At 40.3% G+C, this 22039-nt stretch overlaps 1 protein-coding gene across 2 annotated transcripts; it reads right to left on the minus strand.

The window, feature by feature from the left end:
- Positions 1-186: 186 nt before the first annotated feature.
- Positions 187-20927, minus strand: LOC143346640 (cell adhesion molecule 2-like). Of its 2 annotated transcripts, XM_076774935.1 has the most exons (6): positions 20373-20927; positions 9556-9761; positions 9349-9484; positions 8378-8511; positions 6729-6996; positions 187-4264 (listed from the first exon to the last, which is right to left on the minus strand). In XM_076774935.1, the coding sequence occupies exons 1-6, from the start codon at positions 20467-20469 to the stop codon at positions 4194-4196; spliced, it is 912 nt and encodes a 303-aa protein (XP_076631050.1). In that variant the 5' UTR covers positions 20470-20927; the 3' UTR covers positions 187-4193. The 2 variants fall into 2 exon arrangements, with proteins under 2 accessions (XP_076631050.1, XP_076631048.1); XM_076774933.1 differs by lacking the exon at positions 187-4264 and having other exon boundaries at positions 6401-6996.
- Positions 20928-22039: the final 1112 nt, after the last annotated feature.

Consider the following 22039-nt stretch of genomic DNA (forward strand, 5'->3'; position numbering starts at 1 on the left):
TCAGCGGTTTTAGTGCGATCATTTCGTTTAAAGAACGATGTTAGTAAAAGTAGAAAAAAGTTGTTATTATTAACTACTCTACAATGTTTAGTGTATCATTTCTTTGTTTTTTAACTTTCTTTTTTATTCTTAAAGGTATGTAGAGTGTCAATGAAAGAAACAGATAAAAGTATTATAATAGTGAATTTTAATAACGATGAAAATTATGTACATATTTACAGCTTTGTAAACGCTTACATAATACAAGTATCGGGATTTTGACACACTACTACGTGAAAAACACATTTCCGTTTTTAGCTTATAGTATCAAACGTTACACGATCTCGCACATGAGTGCAGCTTTAGTTTTCTCCTCTTTCGTGTTTAATTGAACATCGTCGTACTGTACTTAGGGATAAAAGAAAGCAAAATTAAAGGCAGCTTTCGTATTTTCGAGGTTACATTCAAGGTGGTAAGTGACGACGCGGAAAGTAAACGAGTAGCGAATAGAATTTCAGGAACAAGCAACAATATAGCAACAACATAGTCAACAACATATAATCAACACACTTTCTTGTGAAATCGTTTCGCGCAGGAAGTAGATCGCAACAAATCGTATAATACGCGATCGTAGATCGGAATTGAAACGAAAGCAAATGAGGTTAGACGCGACCGTTTTAGCCAATAGTAAACATCGACTGAAAAATATCTTCAGCTCTGCATTTCAGGCACAGTAATTGCGTTATTGTCATAATTGGTACTCGCAAATGCTTATTCCATTAAAGTTTTAAACGATCCAAATTATACACTCCTACATATTAATGTGATTTCTTTTCACATTGATAATGATGTATACTGTTACAGTTTCAATACGAACGACTCTCGTGTGCAAATGCGAGCGCTTAGAAGCAGAAGCGAACGGTCCTAAACAAACATAAGGGTATGCACCCTTAGTATACAGAGTGTAGTAATCAAATGTTGTATCAGCGATTTTTGTGTCGTCCAAAAGGTATGGTAAAACATTCGTGTCCTATTTTTAACAATTTCACAAGAAAGACTCGCTTAAAACGTAATGAACTATTCAAGGGCGGATCGATGTACCGCAGAGCCCCGGGTCAATATCGCGGAGTTGAAACTTTATACACAACATGCACCGAACGCATGAAAGCGAAGACAATTTTTTTTTTTTTTTGTTGAAACATCGACACAACACTCTTAAGTATTAACTCCCGTTTCGAAACGTTTCCCGTCGAGTGCTTCCACGTTAGGGCACGTCTGTTTAAAAATTTTTTTTTTGTGTTTAATACTCTTCAATTCCTCCGTCATCTGCACAGTACCATTTTGCGCGGGAAAAATTAACGAAGACGATTAAATCGCACGATCGTCGAATATAAAAAATCTAGATAAAAATATATTCCTGAACGTTATTATAGCTGAGATTACGTGCGCGCGAGATACGCCTTGTAGACGGTGCTGGGTACCATTTTCTAGGAATTCGAGTTTCAAACAATGCCTGAGATCGAATGGAAGAATGTTGCGAACGTACAAAGTGATTTCAAGAGAAATCAATCGATTTCAAGTGATTGCGGTACACGATTATTTTAACGATTTGTGCTTCGGTCGTTTTGATGCATTCCTTCGAGCACGAACTTAAATTATAATGTAGGAGGAATTTTATCGTGAAAAACCGTGATGCTCTTTAGGAAACCGATCGTTCCATACTTCGTCCAGCGAAGAGAAAAACTTTGCAAACTGAGTTACGCGTATCCATAGATAGAACCATAATGGAAATTATACGAGTTGCTATTTATATACATTGGTTATATAGAGTGTTCGGCCACCCCTGGGAAAAATTGTAATGGGAGATTCTACAGGCCAAAATAGGACGAAAATCGAGAATATCAATTTGTCGCTGGAAGCTACGTTAAAAAGTTATTAACATTTAACATTCCGCACCTACTGAATTTTTTTCTCGAAAATGCGCAGGATTTCGGGGGTATCTCTATTCACCGAAAATGATTGTAATTGACCCCCGCAACCGAAAATAATTTTTTCAGAACGATTTGAAATTTTTTAATTTTGTCGAAAAATTTCACACTTTCTCGAATTTTTTTCTAGAAAGTGGGTAGGATTTCGAGGGTATGTCTATTGACCAAAAATGATTGTAATTGACCTCTGCAAACAAAAATAATTTTTTCAGAATTATTTGAAACTTTTCAATTTTCAGGGTGACGGACAGTTATGGTCAGACATTATATTTTCAGTAATTAATTTTTTTCTCGAAAGTGCGTAGGATTTTTGGGGTATGTTTATTCACCGAAAATGATTCTAATTGACCCCCGCAATCAAAAATAATTTTTTCAAAATGGTTTGAAATTTTTTAATTTAATTTTTTAATAACTTTTTAACGAAGCCTCTGTCAAGAAATTGTTATTCTTGATTTTCGTTTTATTTTGGCCTCTAGAATCTCCCATTAAAATTTTTTCCAGGGCTGGCCGAGCACCCTGTACACTGAAAATGTACAAAGACACGAAATAAAGTATTTGCAAGTAAAAATTACATTTAAAATATATTTATCGATCCATTGTGCGTCGTACCTACGATATATTCTTGGCTGGAGATACGTTGGATCAATGAGCTTCTGTCTCAAGTTACGTGGTTTTGTTTGCTGAGTTTTTCTTTGCGTTGGACAGTATCGTATAGCTTCGGCATCGTAGCGAAGTACTTACTTTAGTGTTGCGCTTTGGTTACTTAAAATATATTTTAATCTAGCGACGGAAACTTATTCGTGATGAACCCCTCAACGCTCGGCGATTTATTCGTTCGTCGAAACAATATTTTATACTAAGAAACATTGTCTTTTTAATTAATAAATGATATTTTGTTTCTTCAGTCTTTTAGTAACCAGCGATCGTCTTTCTTACTATTTTTGCCTCTCGTAATCGTTCCTGTTATCGTTATTCTTATCGACTTTAAATATTTCGAAGAAAAATTTGTGCATCTTCGGACTGCAAAACAAAAAACCGAGCGTCGAGGGGTCGAGGAGGAATTATTTTACATAGTTTCGGTATTCTTACGTCGCGGAGCTATTTTTCGAACAAATTGCAATTTACTTAAAACAATGGATACCCAGTACTGTAATTCACGAAGCTAACTATCAGAAATTGTGCACGATTGCTTTCCGTGGCGTTTGTACAAAACAAGTTCTCGAGATGGGAAAAGAACAGAACGAATCTTTTTCACGATATGCCAAGTTGGAAGATCTTTATAAAATTGTAAAAAATAATATGTATCGGTGTCTGAAAAGCAACGAGAACCTTGTGACATTCTGCTAAAAAGACTTTTCGGACGATCTAACATACATACGCACGGAGAGACGGATTTATGTTTCTTCTGTACTTTTTAGTTTCACGATTTTCTGTCTTCTTCTTATTTTTTTTTTGTTTTTTTTTTTTAGATTTTTCTCTGTGTTAAATCCATGGATATGTTTTAAACAAGACTTTTTCCTCCACGCAAGAATACATTTAGAGTCTAGAACATACTTTGGTTTATTCTCAATGGCGGATCCATAAAAATTAATTTCCCTACGATGAAATGAAATTGACGTTGGTTTCTCGGTGACCAATAGCGAAGGATAGTTTGAGTTTTCAAAGATCAATAAAATGTATCGAAGACGATATTAAAAATATATCTAGAAAATATGTATAGGTATTCTCAAATTGAATCGTTTCTCGTGAATAATATTCTACTAACAAATAATATTTCCTTAATAAATAGATAGTTCTATCATTTATTTAAACAACTGCAGACAACAATGTAAATTTTTATCTTCGTTCATCTCGATGATATTTTGATCATTCTTTGAAGCGAACCATAGTTAAAATTTCGAATTGAACACGTATCGAAAGTTGTCTGAGTATGTAAACTTTCATGACATCGTTAAATGAAATAAATGAATTTCAAACATTGGGGAATCGATTCGATCGCAATCAAACCTATCGTTCGGTTCGATCGTGAAGAGGAAGGAGCGTTTGATGAATCCGCCAATGTTTGTACGTCGACGACACCCGATTGGACGTCACCCTTACCATGTTTATCGATATGATATTTAATTACGATTACGCGGCTTAAAAATTAGTATTAGATACGATGGGAACGATCTCCTAACGTACTCGCTTTACACTTTTAGGAAGCGACGTGAAAAAATGTTGTTATTATCGCGCCAGGACGAACCACGTGATCGGAACGATGATCATCCAGTTAAGTATCGTTGCTGACTGTCCACCTAAAATGTTAAATCAGGTTAATCGAGACGACTAAAACGATGTTTCGTAACCTATCGATATTTCTAGCTTGAAGCAGTAATGAGAAAGTAAATAAAAAAAATAATTAAATGGTTCGGTAGAAATCATGGAGTTATGGATTTTCGGTGTAACTATTAATATTTCTCATAATATTTCGAAGGTATTCGATGCTTGTCAGGAACGTTTGAGATTTTTAATGCCAATTAATATAATCAGCCTACGTTTTTTAAAACTTGTTTATCGTGCCTCGCGCCACGCTTTTTTTCCACGAGCAAAGGCGAACGTCCGTGTCAAGCTACTATCGATTCAGTTTCGCGTTTTACAGACCTAAACGGGCGTTCTTGTCGTCCAGTAACTTCGTTTTTACATGATATACGCGTTGAACATTTCGATCGAGATTTAATTCGATTTCGGTCGAATTATTAATCAGGGAACGAGATCAAGATTAAACGACGTTTAATCGCGTTCCAATTAATCCTCTAACACAATCAATTTTCGAGATTTGCGTGCAATCGGACATGCCTGTTTTGACGTCGAGATCTTCTGGAATTTTCCATGAATTTTACGCGTTTATCTCCATTATTCGTCGACGTTACGAATGTTCAACCAGCGTTGATCATATTTTATTTACAAACAAACGTTTGGAAGTCACGATTCAAATTCAACACGATATTTTGGAAAGAAAATATTAGAAATCTGTCACATTAAAAAGGAAAAATGGAAGTTCTATTTTCGCGGTAAAAATTGTTTATCGTCTACCTAGTTTCCTATTATCTAGAAAATATCGATTATCTACGATGACCTATCTCAAACGTTGCCATCGATTACTTTTCAATATACAAACAAAGAACGTCTCAACTCAACCAAAAATAAAAAACTCTTCCTAAAGAAGAGAGAGGATACGAATAATTGATCTAAAACGGTAGGTTTGGGAATAGTGATGGGACCAATCCTTCGACGTATGCATCGTTATTATAATTTCCAAGCAAGTAGATGAAAATATAGCGTGTAGAATATTTTTGCAAGATTTTCGTCGATTGCTATACTCCGTCCAACGAGACGAGGCCCCAAAAAAAATAAACGAAAAGCTAATTTTATTTCATTTCCCACCGTAGGCAGACTATAGAGCTCCTCTTTTTAGAATATTTCAATAAAACCCATTAAAACATTATAAATACAGTTTTTTGTGTTAGGAAATTAATCTTGTCAATTACAATCATTTAAGGTCAATAGAAATTCCCCCGAAATCCTACCCACTTTCGAGAAAAAAATTCGAGAAAGTGAAACTTTTCGACGAAATTAAAAAATTTCAAATCGTTCTAAAAAAATTATTTTTGGTTGCAGGGGTCAATTACGATCATTTTTGATCGATAGACATACCCCCGAAATCCTACTCAGTTTCGAGAAAAAAATTCCTTACCGAAAATATAATTTCTGGCCAGAAATGTCTGCCTGAATTTTCGTGCGAATCTTTAAAATGTCATAACTTCTGAACGGATTGCACGATTTTAATGTATAAAAAAGCAAACTACGCGTATTTTGGTAGAGAATATGTACAAAGCGCAAAAATATTCGAAAAGTTGGTCCCTGACCTCGCAAAATGAGAAAAACCCCATAAAAATGGTCCAATTTTCAAACTGTCATAACTCCTACAATTGTGAATATATTTCAATGAAACTTTTTTCTGAAGTAGAGCCCATAGGTACCTACAAAAAAGTATTAAACAACTCTTCTGTAGGACGTCAAGCGAAATTATTAAAAATCAAACACGAATTTTTAAGGAAAATCGACAGGGGGTAGGTGCCTAAATTTTTCGACGAAAAAAAAAATTTTTAATTAATTCTAAAAAAATTATTTTCGGTTCCGGGGGTCAATGGTAATCATTTTTGGTGAATAGACATACCCCCGAAATCCTACCTACTTTCTAGAAAAAAATTCCAGAAGGTGTGAAATTTTTCGACGGAAAAAAAAAATTTCAAATCGTTCTGGAAAAATTATTTTCGGTTGCGGGGGTCAATTACAATCATTTTTGGTGAATAGACATACCCCCGAAATCCGACCCACTTTCGAGAAAAAAATTCCTTATCGAAAATATAATGTGTAGTTAGAAATGTTTCTGTAATTTCATTTTCTTTCTCACTTCCTTGTGTGTTTGTTTCTGTAACCTATTGGTAATATTTTGAGTGCTACCAAAATGGTAATGTTGGATAATCGGACTCTTACTGTACACATATCGTCAGGTAATAATTCCGCGTTAAACCGAGTGAATCGTTGAGAATAGTATTTTCTTATTTCCCTATATTTGGGAGTTGCTAAAATCGTTGGTCACCGTCGATCGTTCGCGTTCTGGCTCGTCTTGGACGAAGTATAGATAGGAGGTTTCGGTTAGGATAACGAGGCGAAGTGTCTCGATCGGTGAGCGTGGATCGTGCAGGGGAAGTTTACCATTCGTTAAATCGTTACGAGTGTGGCTTTGCGCTCTGGTCTCGCGGCTCTCCATTACAGGGGCTTTCAGAATCCTCTCGTCCCCCTCGACGCTCTCCTCGTTGCTCTGCAGATAGACGGTCGCTATTGTCGCCAAGCACTTTAACTTCATGTCGCCGCGTTTGAAGTGTTTCTTGGCGACGCGGAATTCCAAGCCCAGCACCGCGGTTTCCAGGCCTTTTTCGTCCACGTCGGTAATGTGCGGTCCCTGCAGGTACTGGGTATCAGCCTGAAACGCCGCGTCGATTGTTTATCCCCTAATAATCCCTATGGCGGAACTACGCTCTTCCTCTTTCTCTCTTTGACCCCGTCGAGAAGCTACGGGGAAACAATCACCATGCGCCACGGAGCGAGCGAATTTTCGCCGTGACTCGCTCGACCATCGGACGAAACGCGATTACGGCACACTTTGCTGAGCGCTGCCCTTTGCAGCCCAACGAGTAACCTGGGCTTTTTCGACCGCTCCGAGGGGCCTTTTACCCCCGCAATTAATCGTCCACGTAGGACATTGTGTTTCACAGACTCCCACGAACCGAAGTTTCTGACCGGATAAAATTTCGATTGCCCAGCAATAGATAAACGACGTTCAAATTAAACCGGTTATTCCTTGAATCGCAAGTTGTAACGTAATTTTCAAAATGTAGAAACCAACAACCGGACTTTGCGCGATTATCAGTCGAAACGAGGAGCACGAGGATGTTGAATTTCCTACAATGTAATAATTCTCTATTCGATACTCAGCCGTATTCCATAGAATTATCCCCAACAATTTATTATTTTTCTTCCAACGATCTAACGAAAATTACATTTTTTATACTCGTTGTTGTATCGTAACCGAGTGTATAATTACCGGATCGGCGAGGTTCTCGCGATGAAAACGAGTCCAAACACGACCCTTTTCGAATTTTTTAATTCTACAATTTAACAATGATAAATTAACGAGTTGGTATTCAGGGTAATTTTCACCGAATTGACGGTGTAACGATCTCGCGAAAATATAACGAAAAGTATAAAAATCTTTGTTCTATCATCGGTGATCGATACGTTCGCTCGCAGCGTCGCTTTGAAGTTTCGGCTACTCTGCATTCGTGCTACGGGACTCCAGCGTTGCTCTATTTTTGCTCACTCTCGCATCCCATTCAATTTCCTCGTCAGACAGTGCACACAACGTTTGGCCTCCGCTCGAGATAAAAATCGTTATGTACCTCGCTTTCAACCGAACCGACAGTTCTGGTTCTGTCACTTAAAAGCGGGAATTATTGTTAAAGTATGTCACACATTATACCCAACTTCGTTCTCGGTTACACGCGATAGGTTCGTTTCGACCGTGTATTTGAAGGGTGTCGAATGGATGGCGTTACGTGTCAGTAACGTCGACCTGAAAGAATTCCGAGTTTATTCGATTCTATGGAACATCTTCCAAGACGTCCGCGAACTCGTCGATTACAAATACCGTAGAACAGAGTTCGTTTCTACGTGGGAACGTAGACACCAGACCGGTTACAGGTTTCCACATTTTCGAAATTTTGTTTATTGGTATCACTAGGACTGTCAAAAACTCCTGATCGAAGTATGAATAATGGAAGTCGTTTTTATCGCGGTGTGCTTACCGGGTCGCCGTTGATGTACCAAGTCAATAGGGCAGCCGGTTTCGAGGGCGCGGACGTGCAGTTCATATAAACAACGTCCCCCACTTGGTAGCGCGAACGACCGCCGGTTATTCGTGGCCCTTCGTCAGGAAGCACTGAAAGAAACGACATTTTGCTTTTTTCCTTCATCAAACGCGTTTCCCCTCCGAACGCCAGGAACTTGGGATTCATCGGCTCGGAACGGAGCTTACGCTCGTTCGTTCCGTAATTTCAATGCCAAAAGCTACACCGGGTGTTCAAATTATACAGGCTGTTCGGCCAACCCCTGGGAAAAATTTTAGCGGGAGATTCTAGAGAGCAAAATAAGACGAAAGTCAAGAATACCAATTTGTTGATCGAGGCTTCGTTAAAAAGTTATTAACGTTTAAAGTTGCGCCTGTAGAACGGCAATCTGCGAACAGCTGCGTGCGCGCGATAGTGGTTCTCACTCGGAAAACTGTAAGGCTGTCGATACATCAGTAAGTAGAGTGAGAACCAGTATTGCATGCACGCAGCTGTTCGCAGATTACTGTCCTACAGGCGCAACTTTAAACGTTAATAACTTTTTAACGAAGCCTCGGTCAACAAATTGGTATTCTTGATTTTCGTCTTATTTTGGCCTCTGTATACCTATCCAGTTAGAAATTTTTTGCAATTATTAGTTTTATCTCAAGTAGAAAATATAGAGATACTAGAAGTATTTAATGAATCTAGAATTCGTTAGACAATTTTCTTTTTCAACAAAAATATTCTTCGTCGACAAATTCAACCCTCTAAGTAGAAAATACAGTTATCAGAGGTATTTAATGGATCTAGAATTCGCGACGCAATTTTCTTTTTCAAGAGGAATATTCTTCTTCGAGAAATTCAATCCTCTAACGATAATCACATTTTTTTACATTTGATTTTGTTTACGAAAGGGTTAATTTAGAATGAAATATTGTTTTGCTCACCGACCACCGTCATGTCCGCGTGATCAGATACGGTCTGAAAGGCGGGAGCTTCGGCGGACACCTCGCACCGGTATCTTCCGGAGCTGGTGAGGTTCACGTTCTTGAGTACCACCGATCTCTCCGTGGAGTTGCGCGTCTGGAAAATTGTGGAAAGCTCGGTCGATCGTCGTCGTTTCGACACCGGGGTCGATCCCGAAAAACACTCACGTTAACGTTCACGCCGGGCACACGGAACGTCTGTACCGTGGGCATATCCCTGGGTAGATAACGATAAAACTCGTGGCCGTCTTTGTACCATTTCACCGAGTACAGTGTCTCTTTGTCCAGGTTGAAGTTGCACTGCATACGGACCGTTTCATTTAGGACGACGTGTTGCGGTATTTGCAGGGCTGTCATACGAAGGGCCACGATACCTGAAAAACAGTCCCCGATTATACTTGTAATTTCACGCACGAGTAAATTAAATCTCCTAATTATTTTTATTTCTACGAAACAAAGCTATTCATTTCTACTTAAAAGATGTCTGACCACAAACGGACCATTTCTACTTAATTTCGAAGAGAATCGTCCTATTTTAAGGTTCTGCACGACTGTAAACTGCCGATTGCAGTATTCTATATTTTACTCTATTTTGCACATAAGCCATTGTTGCCACACAATTTTTGAAAATTAATTTCCCTTTCTGTCCCGACGATTTCCGTTGGTTTCGAGTAGGTCTCGGTTTCCCTTTCGCTCTCGAAATTAAATTACGAAACGGAGACACAATACCCACTTGTGAATGTAATCTTCAAGGCACAGCCGACCGATAATTCGACCGAACCGTGTCTGTAACTGTGTGGCGACTGCATTTTAATCCTCTTACGACTCGAACATTATGTACGGTCGAGTGGAAGCACGCAACGACGATCACGGGACCGCGTAACCGAGTACAATCGTTCATTTTCTGCCGTTCCAATAGACTTCTCCTTCACGCAGAGGTAAACAGAAAGAGAGGGAAGTTATTGGAAACGATACGGAACAATTAAATTGTATCGTCGTCAGCCAGACGAAATTAGCGAATTTCCGTTTATTGATGCGAGCCCGAACGTGGCCTAGCGACGACGGAAAATCAACGCTATTCACCTCCGGTATTCGATACATTATTAATATATACTTTAGTTCACTGTCAGCGTTCACTTAAAAAGCGTCCACATGTAGAAAATTATACCAAAACTAACCCCTATGTTTACATTAGCTTTTCGTTCTCCATAAGTTCCAATTTATTTCTCAATTTATTATGCAATTTTTACCGTACTTTATCGTGGTCGAAGCATACCGAATTCGCGCGTTTCTTGCTAATTCTGCTCCGCTCTTCGCGCAAAGGTCGGAACGTACGGAGGAATCGTTGCAAACGATACGGAACAATTAAATTGTATCGCCGTCAGCGGAATGGAATTAGTAAATTTCCGTAGCTCGAACCGCTGGCTCGCGATGAAGGAAAATCAGCGATTTTCGGCTGGACGTTCAACGGAATTAGTCGTAGGATCTGTGTAAGTTGAATTTGCATTAGTGCTGGGGGTCGTCCGTAAATTAAATCCGCGTTAGTTCTGAGTTATGTCTCGTACCGGGCGCTAAGGAACGCGCGAATTACATCTGTATTAATTTTAAGTCGGATCCACGTTTGTTCTAGATTGAGTATACATTGAGCTTGAATTAGTTCTAAAATTTCAGGGCATTTATTATATGATATTCGAATAAAATTCCGACCAGTTCTAGCTCTAAATTAAATCCCACTGTAAATAGTTGAAGTCTCGCAGGAATTAAACAGATTTTAACCCTTTACCGTACAATGACGAGTCTGACTTGTTACAAGTTCTTGATGTCAAGTTTCACAATCATGAGGCTACTCACTCGTCATCAAGTCTTATACAGGCTGTTCGGCCAACCCCTGGGAAAAATTTTAATGGAAGATTCTAGAGGACAAAATATGTCGAAAATCAAGAATACCAATTTGTTGATGGAGGCTTCGTTAAAAAGTTATTAACGTTTCAAGTTCCGTCCGTACTGAATTTTTTTCTCGAAAATGCGAAAGATTTCAGAGGTATGTGTATTGACCAAAAACGATTGAAATTGACCCCCGCAACCGAAAATAATTTTTTCAGAATTATTTGAAACCAGACAGACAGTTATGGTCAGACATTATATTTTCAGTAATTAATTTTTTTCTCAAAAGTGCGTAGGATTTTTGGGGTATGTCTATTCACCAAAAATGATTCTAATTGACTCCCGCAATCAAAAGTAATTTTTTCAGAATGATTTGAAATTCTTTAATTTAATTTTTTAATAACTTTTTAACGAAGTCTCATTCAAAAAATTGATATTCTTGATTTTCGTCTTATTTTGGCCTCTAGAATCTCCTATTAAAATTTTTCTCAGGGCTGACCAAACACCCTGTATATTAAAATCACCACATTTTTACATTCACGAGGTATTCATAGAACAAAACTATTGTTTTTCGTAACCATTCCTTGTACGAACAAATTTCAACGAAATTAAATAGTATACGTTTGACGAATTATTTGGAATTAAATCGTACGCCAAGGGGTTTTTGTTAGAGTTTCTGTTCGCGACACCCGGTATGAAACGGGGTAGATTTGCAAACCCCCGTTCGATTTCTTCGCGCATAGCCAAACAGTAAAAGGGTGGAGTTAATGGAAGCGATACGGAACAATTAAATTGTATCGCCGTCAGCGCGAGGGAATTAATAAACGTTCATTGGCGCGAGTTCTCGCTGCCCGCGATGCCGGAAAATCAGCGATTTTCAGCTCGGTATTCATCTCACTTTCTCTCCAATCCGACTCCTCTTCCTCCGCCCTTCAATGATGTAAATTACAAAAGCATCCCCCGCGTTTTCCAACCGTAAGGTTTTAAAGCAGTATCGAGAGATTGCCCTCTCGCAATCCCCCTTTTATATTCTATTACTCCTATTCCCTGTTATTTCGTGGTTGTTCGCTACGCATCCGGTGCATCGTGCGTTATTCCGGAGTGCAGTTGCAGTTTTTCGAGTGGCCTTAATCAAGCCCCATCCACGAAAGCGTGTGTGTGCGTGCGTGTGTGTACGCGCGACTCTCATTTCGCCACGATAGATTGCGTTTGACGTGAACTGAATTACACACGTGTGACCGTCCCGTGAAGCCTCGTTTAATTTAATCCGAGAATACACTTTCGCGGCCCGGCTAGCAGCTAACTCACCTTCTCAAACCTCAGGACCTGTCATACATGGCCACAATCAGATCCCAGTTTTTTCCCCCAAAACTGTTTCGTTTAAAAATATTTTAACTTTATTGTTTTGATAACGGTTAGCCTCTGACATTTCTTCCTACTTTCTAAAAAATTTGACCGATGGTTAGTGGAGAACTCACCCCTTCGAGTCTTGCGACCTTTTAGCCCCGAGAAATTTTCTCACAATTAGATTCCAGTTTTTTTCTTAGAACTACTTCGTTAAAAATCTTACTACTTTCTTGTATTAATAACTTGCGCCAATTTTAGAAGATTCTCGTGACCCAATGAACTTCTTATTTAGCATCTGACATTTCTGCGTTTTCTATCTTCTAAGAAATTTCAAACCGATCTATTATCAATTCTGGTGTTTCCGAAAATTTCGCTCGTTGTTTTTTTCATTTTCTGGCCGACGAAAGGAGCGGAATCGAACAGTAATTGTTGAAAACCAAGCCTCGGGTATTTTTCCAGGTCAGTTTGAGTTAGAAATTGCAACGACTGCTCTTGATGGAATCGAGAGAGTTGCGCGTCCGTGAAAGTTCCAATTCAGTTCTCGATTTCTTTGCGCTTTTTGGCTCGCGAGTGGCAAGGAAAAATTGAACGAGAATCTTAGAAACTGAGGTTCTCGATGTTTCTCTTCATCGCGTAGAAAAATTTTCTCCGCGGCACAGGTGGAGTGGGGGGAGGCTTTAAAAGTTAGATCGATTGCACTTGATGAATGGCTCCGGGGCACTCTGAAGTTGCAGATTGATATCTGCTGTCGTTTCAAAGGAAATTTGTAACGCTTTATGTAGGTCAGACCTGTGTGTATCGTTGTATTTTTGGATACGTTTGGTCCGGTCTGATTTCCCAACATTTATTGGGAACGTTTTCTTCCATTTCGCGGAGTTCCACAAACACGATAAAACGTGTACCTTCCGTGTCGGTGTATAGATGTACTAAAATCGATATTTCGCGGTTTCAAAATGGACGATAAAAGCTCGAAACGGACGGTAGAAACGGGAACGTTCGAAATCAATTACAATGCGCCATTAACTTCTGTTTGGGAACGAAGGAAGAATTCGCGACAGGTGACGGAAGATCGAAGGTTCGAAATCGCTGATAAAATAGTATTATCTTTCATATACTTGATAAATAGTCGCTTAACCGCCAAATAAATGATTGGATCTTGAAGATTCGACCTAAAATGTAACGTCTCTATTTTCGGTTACATTCAGATTTGCATATTTACATACAGAGTAGAATTAACCAGAAATTAAGTGATAGAGACAGCCAGTATTTACGTGCCATTCGTTGAATAACAATAAATTTAGAAATGAAAATCTCGACTCCGATTTTAAACCAGAATATCGTCAGCTCTTCTTTCTCTTCAATTGACAGATACTATCCGACAACGATAAGAAAGTATAAATAATCCTGAGTACTTTTCAATAATTCATTAGGTACACTCGATAGAAAGACGCCAAAGTTCCATCAGAAATAGTTGCTTTTATCGAAAATTGCGTTGACACTTACAGCAATTTGAAGAAAAAGAATATTAAAGGTAGTAAAATGCATTATAGGAGCGTTGAAAATAACTCGGTCTTTGTTATTTTATTCTTATTCTTACAAGCACAGTTCGAACCAGGTAAAACTCGAAAACGTAATGGTGGTAAGAATTTTGGAAAATATATACAGGGTGTTCGGTCACCCCTGGGAAAAATTTTAATGGGAGATTCTAGAGGCCAAAATAAGACGAAAATCAAGAATATCAATTTCTTGAATGAGGCTTTGTTAAAAAGTTATTAAAAAATTAAGTTAAAAAATTTAAAATCATTCTGAAAAAATTATTTTCGGTTGCGGGGGTCAATTACAATCATTTTTGGTCAATACACATATCCTCGAAATCTTGCACATTTTCGAGAAAAAAATTCAGTACGAGCGGAACTTTAAACGTTAATAACTTTTTAACGAAGCCTCCATCAACAAGTTAGTATTCTTGATTTTCGTCTTATTTTGGCCTCTAGAATCTCCCATTAAAATTTTTCCCAGGGGTAACCGAACAACGTGTATGTAATCGTGACGAAGTAGCTTAATTTTGGGAATAATGGATTTAAAATGGAGTATCCGTAAGTCAGGGTTCAGTGGATTCTAATTCAGTCCGTTTTCGAAGAGCAGCATGCCAAAATTTCCAAACTGACGGCTGTTAATGAAACATTCACGACCGGTAGGGTGTATCTTTGTGGCTTGTCGAGAGGTAGACGCTCGACATCACGACGCTGCTCGCACGTGCTCGTGACGGACGTCGACACGGTCGATTTAATTAAAGGCAATCGGACGAGGGTTGGACGAGCCTGTCGAGATGGGAGGTTAATCAGCAGCCGGATAATATATACTCTGATTATTTACCGACTGTATTATCGTCACCCGTTTCGCGCTTATGTTGCGAATTAAACGCTACACGGCTACCGACGTTAATTTCCAGCTCGCGTGTCCTGGCAGTATTTTTTCCAGCCAGGAATTATCGAATTTTCTGCCAGACTCGCTGCAGGGAATTCAGAGTCATTTGTACCGGGTGCCCCGAACGGAAGATCCCGTCGGAGATTTGGTGTAGAATTAAAAATAATACATATAGAATTTATAACATACAGAAATACCGCGGAGAAGTTTGAAATAATATTTGATACGCGTGAAGGCGATTCGAAATAAGGGGATCTTAAATATTGACGACGAGATGCTGCAAGATTTATTAAATCTAAAACTTTATCGACAGAATCTCAGTGCTGTTTCCGATCGTGTAAATTAATACAAATGCATTTTTAATCGAAGGGAGTAATACACGGGGGCATTAATTACAATAATATACCAAATATATACAAATACATAAATTATCATTTGCTCCTTTGCGATACGAATAATTAAGAGATTAAAGTGAGATCGAAGCCACTGAACATTTTTATGAAAGAGTGGGGAAAGAACTGCGACGGCGATTCGATCGATATTGTTTTATATTTACGAAGCGTCTCGTTTTTTTCGCAGTAAAATCGAAGAGGGTGATTTTTCGTGAAAAACCGGGCTAAAAATAAAGAATACAATTTTTTTGTACGAAGTTTCGTTTTTGGGAAAAACGAGCTTGAAAATTGATAGGTGATAGCTCGACTTCGATAAGTAGAAGTAACGCTTAATGGTCAGACGCGTCATCTAAACCCTGTTTATTAAAAAACGAAACACGATACAGAAAAATGTCACACCACATTTTGTATGTGCATTTTGTGGTACTATTAGTTTACAATAAAATACGAGCTTGAAAATTGATAGTTGATAGCACGACTTGGATAAGTAGAAGTAACGCTTAATGGTCAGCCGCGCCATATAAACTCTGTTTATTAAAAAACGAAACACGATACAGAAAAATGTTTCTCCACATTTTCGACTTATAATTGATCAAATGTTTAGAATAAAATAAAGGAACCCAAAATTTTACACGTAAATTATTGCACAAGTTAATATTTGACATAATTTACTTTATACGTGTATTCTGATATACTATTAATTTACACTAACGTTTGTTTAGGTCGAAAAGTATATAAAATTTTGAAATTAACGTTTGATGCTCCCTCTTCTTACGCACCTCGTCTGTGATTGTTTCGCAATAACGTTTGTTTAGGTCGAAAAGTTTATAACAATTGCGTGGTATCTAAAATTTAAACAAATCCCTGGCATCGACCGGGGAAAGTGATCGATCTGGCGTTGAATGACCCAGACAGGACTTACAATCAGCGGTCTATGCGACATTCGATTCGATCGCATCCGCAGAAACGCGAATGGAATTAAACGATACGACGAAGCCGCAATTATCCACTTAAAAGCGTCCGTGGTTCTCAAAAACGCGAGCCGCGAGAAACGAGACCGATCGTTTTTATTACATTCACCTTGTCTCGGGGAATTCGAAAACCAAACGGACGAATTAACGCCCTTGGACTGGGACAGGGCAACTTACAACGTATTGTTTTATTCGGAGAGGACGGGAGGCTCCTAGGAGCTCGCCGTGAATCGCGGGTTTTATTGGAAATTGAGCCAATTAGAGTACTTGAGTTAACGACCTATCGTGATACGGTTGCGTCGTCGTTCCCGTTTTTAAACGAACGTGACATCATGAACTGCTTGCTTTTACGCGGTCGTACATCTGCTCTTATTGGGAATGGTTCTCGAAGCGGTCTCGAAACGTTTATCTGATATCCGCGTGTTGCTAGAACGGTGAAAAATGTCTCTCTTTACGCGATAATACAAAGCAAAATTTGTCTCTGTACACGATGAGCCACGCAACTCGATCAGCTTAATCTATTCAATTATCGGTGGTCCGTTAAAAATATTTTTTGTCTATCGTAACGCGGTTTAAGGAGAACTTTGAGACGAGCATCAACCACATGTTGCTTTAATACGAGTAACTTAAAAGTTGATGGTTCCTGGATAATTCGAATCGTTTAAACAGCATTGTTGCACGTATAAACTCATGACCTAACTCGATATATTCAAAATCAGTAGTTAAGAACATATTAATAAGCTGTATAGTGATTGTTTGCACGTATAATAGCGTTTGACTGTATTGTTTGACTGTTTGCATTTCGCCGTCTGTTTTACTCTCACTCGGTGACTCTGTTGTTCTCCCCCTAACGTTCAGGTTTCCTTGATTAGTGCGTTTGTAGACAGTGGTGGTAACTGTGGTTGTTCTGTAAGGACCAATTCACGATACCGATGATATTAGACGTTCGTCTATACGACACAGAGGTCTGATCGATAGCGAAGCAACGTTCCTCGAAACGTTTCGATCGTAAAATCTGGATTCGATGTACCGTGGGTTCTTTATTTCGATCATTTGGTGAATGTATGTTCGAGCAGAGCGAGGGAATTGGTTTTCCTTCGACTTAGGAAGCCTCGAGCTGGGATTCCTCGAAGTTAGACCACGAAATGTTATATGAACTCTCTCATCGACGGAGCTCGAGCACGTGCTGTGTGCAGCTGTCAAAGAATCCCAGGTTACCAGCGGTCTGAACGCAATAAACCTAAACCTCGAGGCGCGAAGGTTTTCGAGGACCTCGTTTACTTGATTTGTTCCGGAACAATAAGTTGGATCTAGACAGCGAGCAAATCAGGCTCGGTTTAGATATAGGCCTCGAGTAGGTGTGCGATTCAACTTGAAAGCAAGTTACAACAGAGTCGTGAACGAGGTTCACGGTTACTCACACTCGTATTCGTACACTATAATGGCACAATATAGTGGTGATTCGCTATAAACGAAAACAAAAATTGTTTTCTGCGAGTTGAGTTATTCTTTAAACAGGTACAAGTCCTTTTTTAAATACACAAAGACAAAATAAAGTGAGAGTACTCAATGAACCAGTTAGTCATTACTAGACTAGTAATAAAAAAATTTGGAAAGAAACAAAAGTTTCCTTTTATTTATAGCGAACACGAGTAACCGTGTAACTCTTCTGAATCTGATGTGGCTTAGTATATGTTACGCGATCCAAGAGCGAGACAAATTCCTTCCGATAAGACGTTTCACGGACAATTAATCCAGTAAAACGATCGTTGCAATTATGAGCACGATAAAACCGTAGAGAATAAAATAAATGATCACGCAGTTAAACGGTTACGTTTCTCAATAGTTGCAAACTCCCGTGAAGAATAATTGAAACGTCTGAAGCAACAGTATGTCTCGCTAGACATAGAAAACTGTACATTAGTAGAATAATTCTATACATTCCCTGAAAGAGGCTATCATTAAAATCGATGCAATTCAAATACAAAATTGTTAGCGATTAATGGCTAGTCATGGTCAATGATCACATTCGATTTAGTTATTTAAGTTAGTCATTAAACATGATTAACGATTGCTCTTTAATCACTGGTTTGATTAAACGGTAATTATTACACCTTTTCGATACGGTCTCGGTACGAGGAAATTTAGTATGTTATAGCAACGAGCGTCGATGTCTGGCGAACAAAAAATTTCGCAAGAAGCAAAAACATCGGTGGAAAAGTCAGGATCGAATCCCACCGTCGCGATTCCTTTTTTCATGGAACTTTTATACAGAGCCGAGAATTTATCCACTTTTTCGCTTATCCTCGAGGTCTTCCGCGCCCCGAGAATCCTATTTCTATCCTCGACAAAGCGGATTCTATCTAAATGTCTGCTGGTTACCGTATTACCCGCCATTCTCTATCGCGGAAACTCTCTCGCGTTTTCTGCACGAAAAGGAAATTTGTGCCCGGCCCTTTTTGAACGGGAGAAGGTAAACCGACGCACTCGAGTCTCGCCGGAAAATAGAGTTTTAATTCCGTTGATATCTCGAAGCAGTTTCCTCCCTCCGTGGAAATAATTCGCTCGCTCGTTTACCAACGGCGAGGGTTAAAAGGGACCCGGAAACACGATATGTTTCATTTTACGGCGAAGAAAACAAAGGCGGAATCGAGCTCTAGTTTCCGTTTGAGCCATTTTTACGTTACGTTGCTCGCGGAACAGGTTGTTTCGATATAATCGTAACTGTGATCTCGTCGTCCAGCGGCGAGCAATAATTTCCGATTTTACAAACCTTGGAACGAAAACTAGTTTATGAATTTATTGTTATTTTTATCATCAGCGTGCCTTTTTTCGGGTTTTATTCAGTTCGCGCGCGTATGCAAACTTCGTTTGAGAGTTTTATTTCCAGAGGTACGTATTTTCCTATTTGTTCTGTCTACATTTGTACTGCAAATTCCAGTGCCCTCCAGGTTTGGGTCGTTGATTTTAATGGAAATTTGAAACTACGATCGACAGTAAACGAACACGAATTATTCTTTCTTGTAGCATCGATGGAATTGAGGTCTCGCGAAGAAACGTAATCGATTGAAGAAACAGCCAACTAACGTTTCCAGGAATAGCGAAAATCAGGATCGAACGAGGCAAAGGATTAAATTGCCATTCGTCGAGGTAGGTTAACGTGCTTGAATCGTTCTCGGAACTTATTTCCCTGCGGAAAAAGGAAGATCGACGTTCACGGGGCGCAGAGATTAAGCAAATTACACGCGCTGGACAAAGATCGATGACGGTGAAATGCCGCGCACGCATTGTCCAGAACCGGCGAACACGAAGATCGGAATGGTACAAACATCCAAACAATGTGAACAGTAGCATGGACAACGTATCGCCTCAATATTGACGGCGCAATATCTTGGACCGATCGGTCGATTGAACATCGTAAAGCTCCCCGTGCGAGTAACGCGATCGTCCGGCGTTAAATGTTTATTTACCGCCTGAGGAGTACGGGGATCGCAAATGTTTAGCCGGATTCGATCGGTCTTTGCAGGCCCTCGAGCACGCCTGACACGCTCGTACAATCAACTCCGTCCGTTGACGACGTGAATGGTCAGGGAGAAGCTCAGAGAACACGATGGAAGGTCACTTTCTCAATTTATATTCTATGGATCGTAGAGAAGACTAGAATCGTAGGTTATGGACCACTCGTGACTCTCGAGGTCAAAGACCACAGGGGTATAAATTGCGAGTCTTTCGCCCGAAACTGATGTAACCGTCGCGATGGAAACGAAGAAGAGGACACTCCTGGTGGTCAAAGTACCCTAAGGTAGATTAGGCGAAGAGGACGATAACCGAACACTAGGTCGAGCTTGCGTCTACGCTTTTTGTAGTCAGCTGCTCGTAATACACCCAGAACGTTCGACGACCGACAGAACCAGTAGTTCCATCCGTTCGTCGTCAGACAGCGAATCGAACGTCCATCGCATACCTGAGTGAAGCATGAACGCGTACAGCGCTACCAGCCTGGACAGCAGGGTCCCGTGGATCATCTCGAGCTGCATCCTCGACGACTGTCCCCGCGCCATCGATCATGGACGATCCCGAAATCTCGTTCGAGTCGTCACTGGTTAGCCATGGTCGTCCGCTACCAGCTTACCAGTTTAACACTGTTCACGCACACGCTCGAGAGGGAAATCGATCTCTCTCACTCTCTCTCTCCCTCACGCATCCACACATACACACCCACACACCCACACATACACACACACTCTCTCGCTCTTGCTCTCGCCCCCGTGTCCTTTGGCGTCCTCCGGTCTCTCGAACGCACACCACGACCACAACGACGACGACGACGACGACAACGACGACGACGGCGACGACGACCTTCGGGGACGGTCAGCAAGTGTCGGACCGGCACATTGTCCACGTTCCACCGTTGCACTAATCGAAAATCTATACTCGGGGCCGTAGAGTAGCGGCAGCTACTGCGGCATAGGCACACACCAGCAGGAACAGGAGGCGGCGTTGCGTTGCTGGCTGCTGCTGCTGCTACCACTGACGCTCGTCCGTTCGTGGTGGTGGTGGTGCTGGTAGCGACACTACGGGGGTGGGGGTTGGCGGTCGTGGAGCAAGAGAAGGGTGGCGTAGGACCACCCGGGAGCGCAGCGGCAGAGACGGAGACGGGAACAGGGAGCGGATCGACGCGAACGACGGAGACGGGGCGATTTCGAGTCGGTTCCTGGGCGACTGCGCCGTCCCCCAAGTCGATGATCGCTGCAAAATTCACCGTCTCGCTCTGCCGCTGCGCGGGGGAACCTCTTTCGCTGCGTTGCGTGTGTGTGCAGGCGCTAACGAAATTGGGGGAAATACGGTTCGCTCCAGGGGCTAGACCCGCTCCCGGCGACTCTTCCGTCAGGAATTATGCGGATTTTTCGTGCCGACCGATTATTTCCCGGTCCGTGGATTCCACGAATCGTACACGGGGTCAGGCCCCGAGAAGCTTTGTTGGCCACTTGTTCCTCGTAATTGATCCTGCCGGGTGGCGGACGGAACCCTGTCGACGGCCTGCCTACCAACGCGCATACCCGCCTGCAAACCAGCTACCACGATTGTTTAACGCTACCGGTGCCCTTTGAAATCGGTCCAAGATTCCAACCTTACCACTCTTAAGTATTTTGAATCTGTCTCGGTAGATCTGGAAACTTCAACGCTTTGCCTGACCGATTGGATCTTCCTTCCAACGTGACTCGTAAGCTTTTATTAACTGACACTGAACGAGAGTTTATTTTTTATGAGTTGTACCAATGTTTGATGTTTGGTATATTATTATGTATGATCAATTCTGTTCTATCGCCCTCCTCCATTTCTCTGGAAGTCTCATGACCTTTCCGCAATTTCTGGTGTTTGCTTGCAACATATTGTTTGGAGTTTTTATATTTTATTTAAGATCTTTCCAGAATTTCTGATGTTGCAAAATATTGTTCGAGATGGTTTTTTATTTCATTATTTGAGAGCACTTATGTTGCTAGCCTCGTGTATACTCTTTTATTTACATTTATATGTATTTAACAATCGTATATATACAGAAAATTTCTATTTTCTTCCTGTTCCTGACACTCAACAGGAAATATCGAAAGTATATGGAAGTTTCAGACA

Source organism: Colletes latitarsis, chromosome 10 (assembly GCF_051014445.1).
Source record: "Colletes latitarsis isolate SP2378_abdomen chromosome 10, iyColLati1, whole genome shotgun sequence".
Classification (NCBI taxonomy): domain Eukaryota; kingdom Metazoa; phylum Arthropoda; class Insecta; order Hymenoptera; family Colletidae; genus Colletes; species Colletes latitarsis.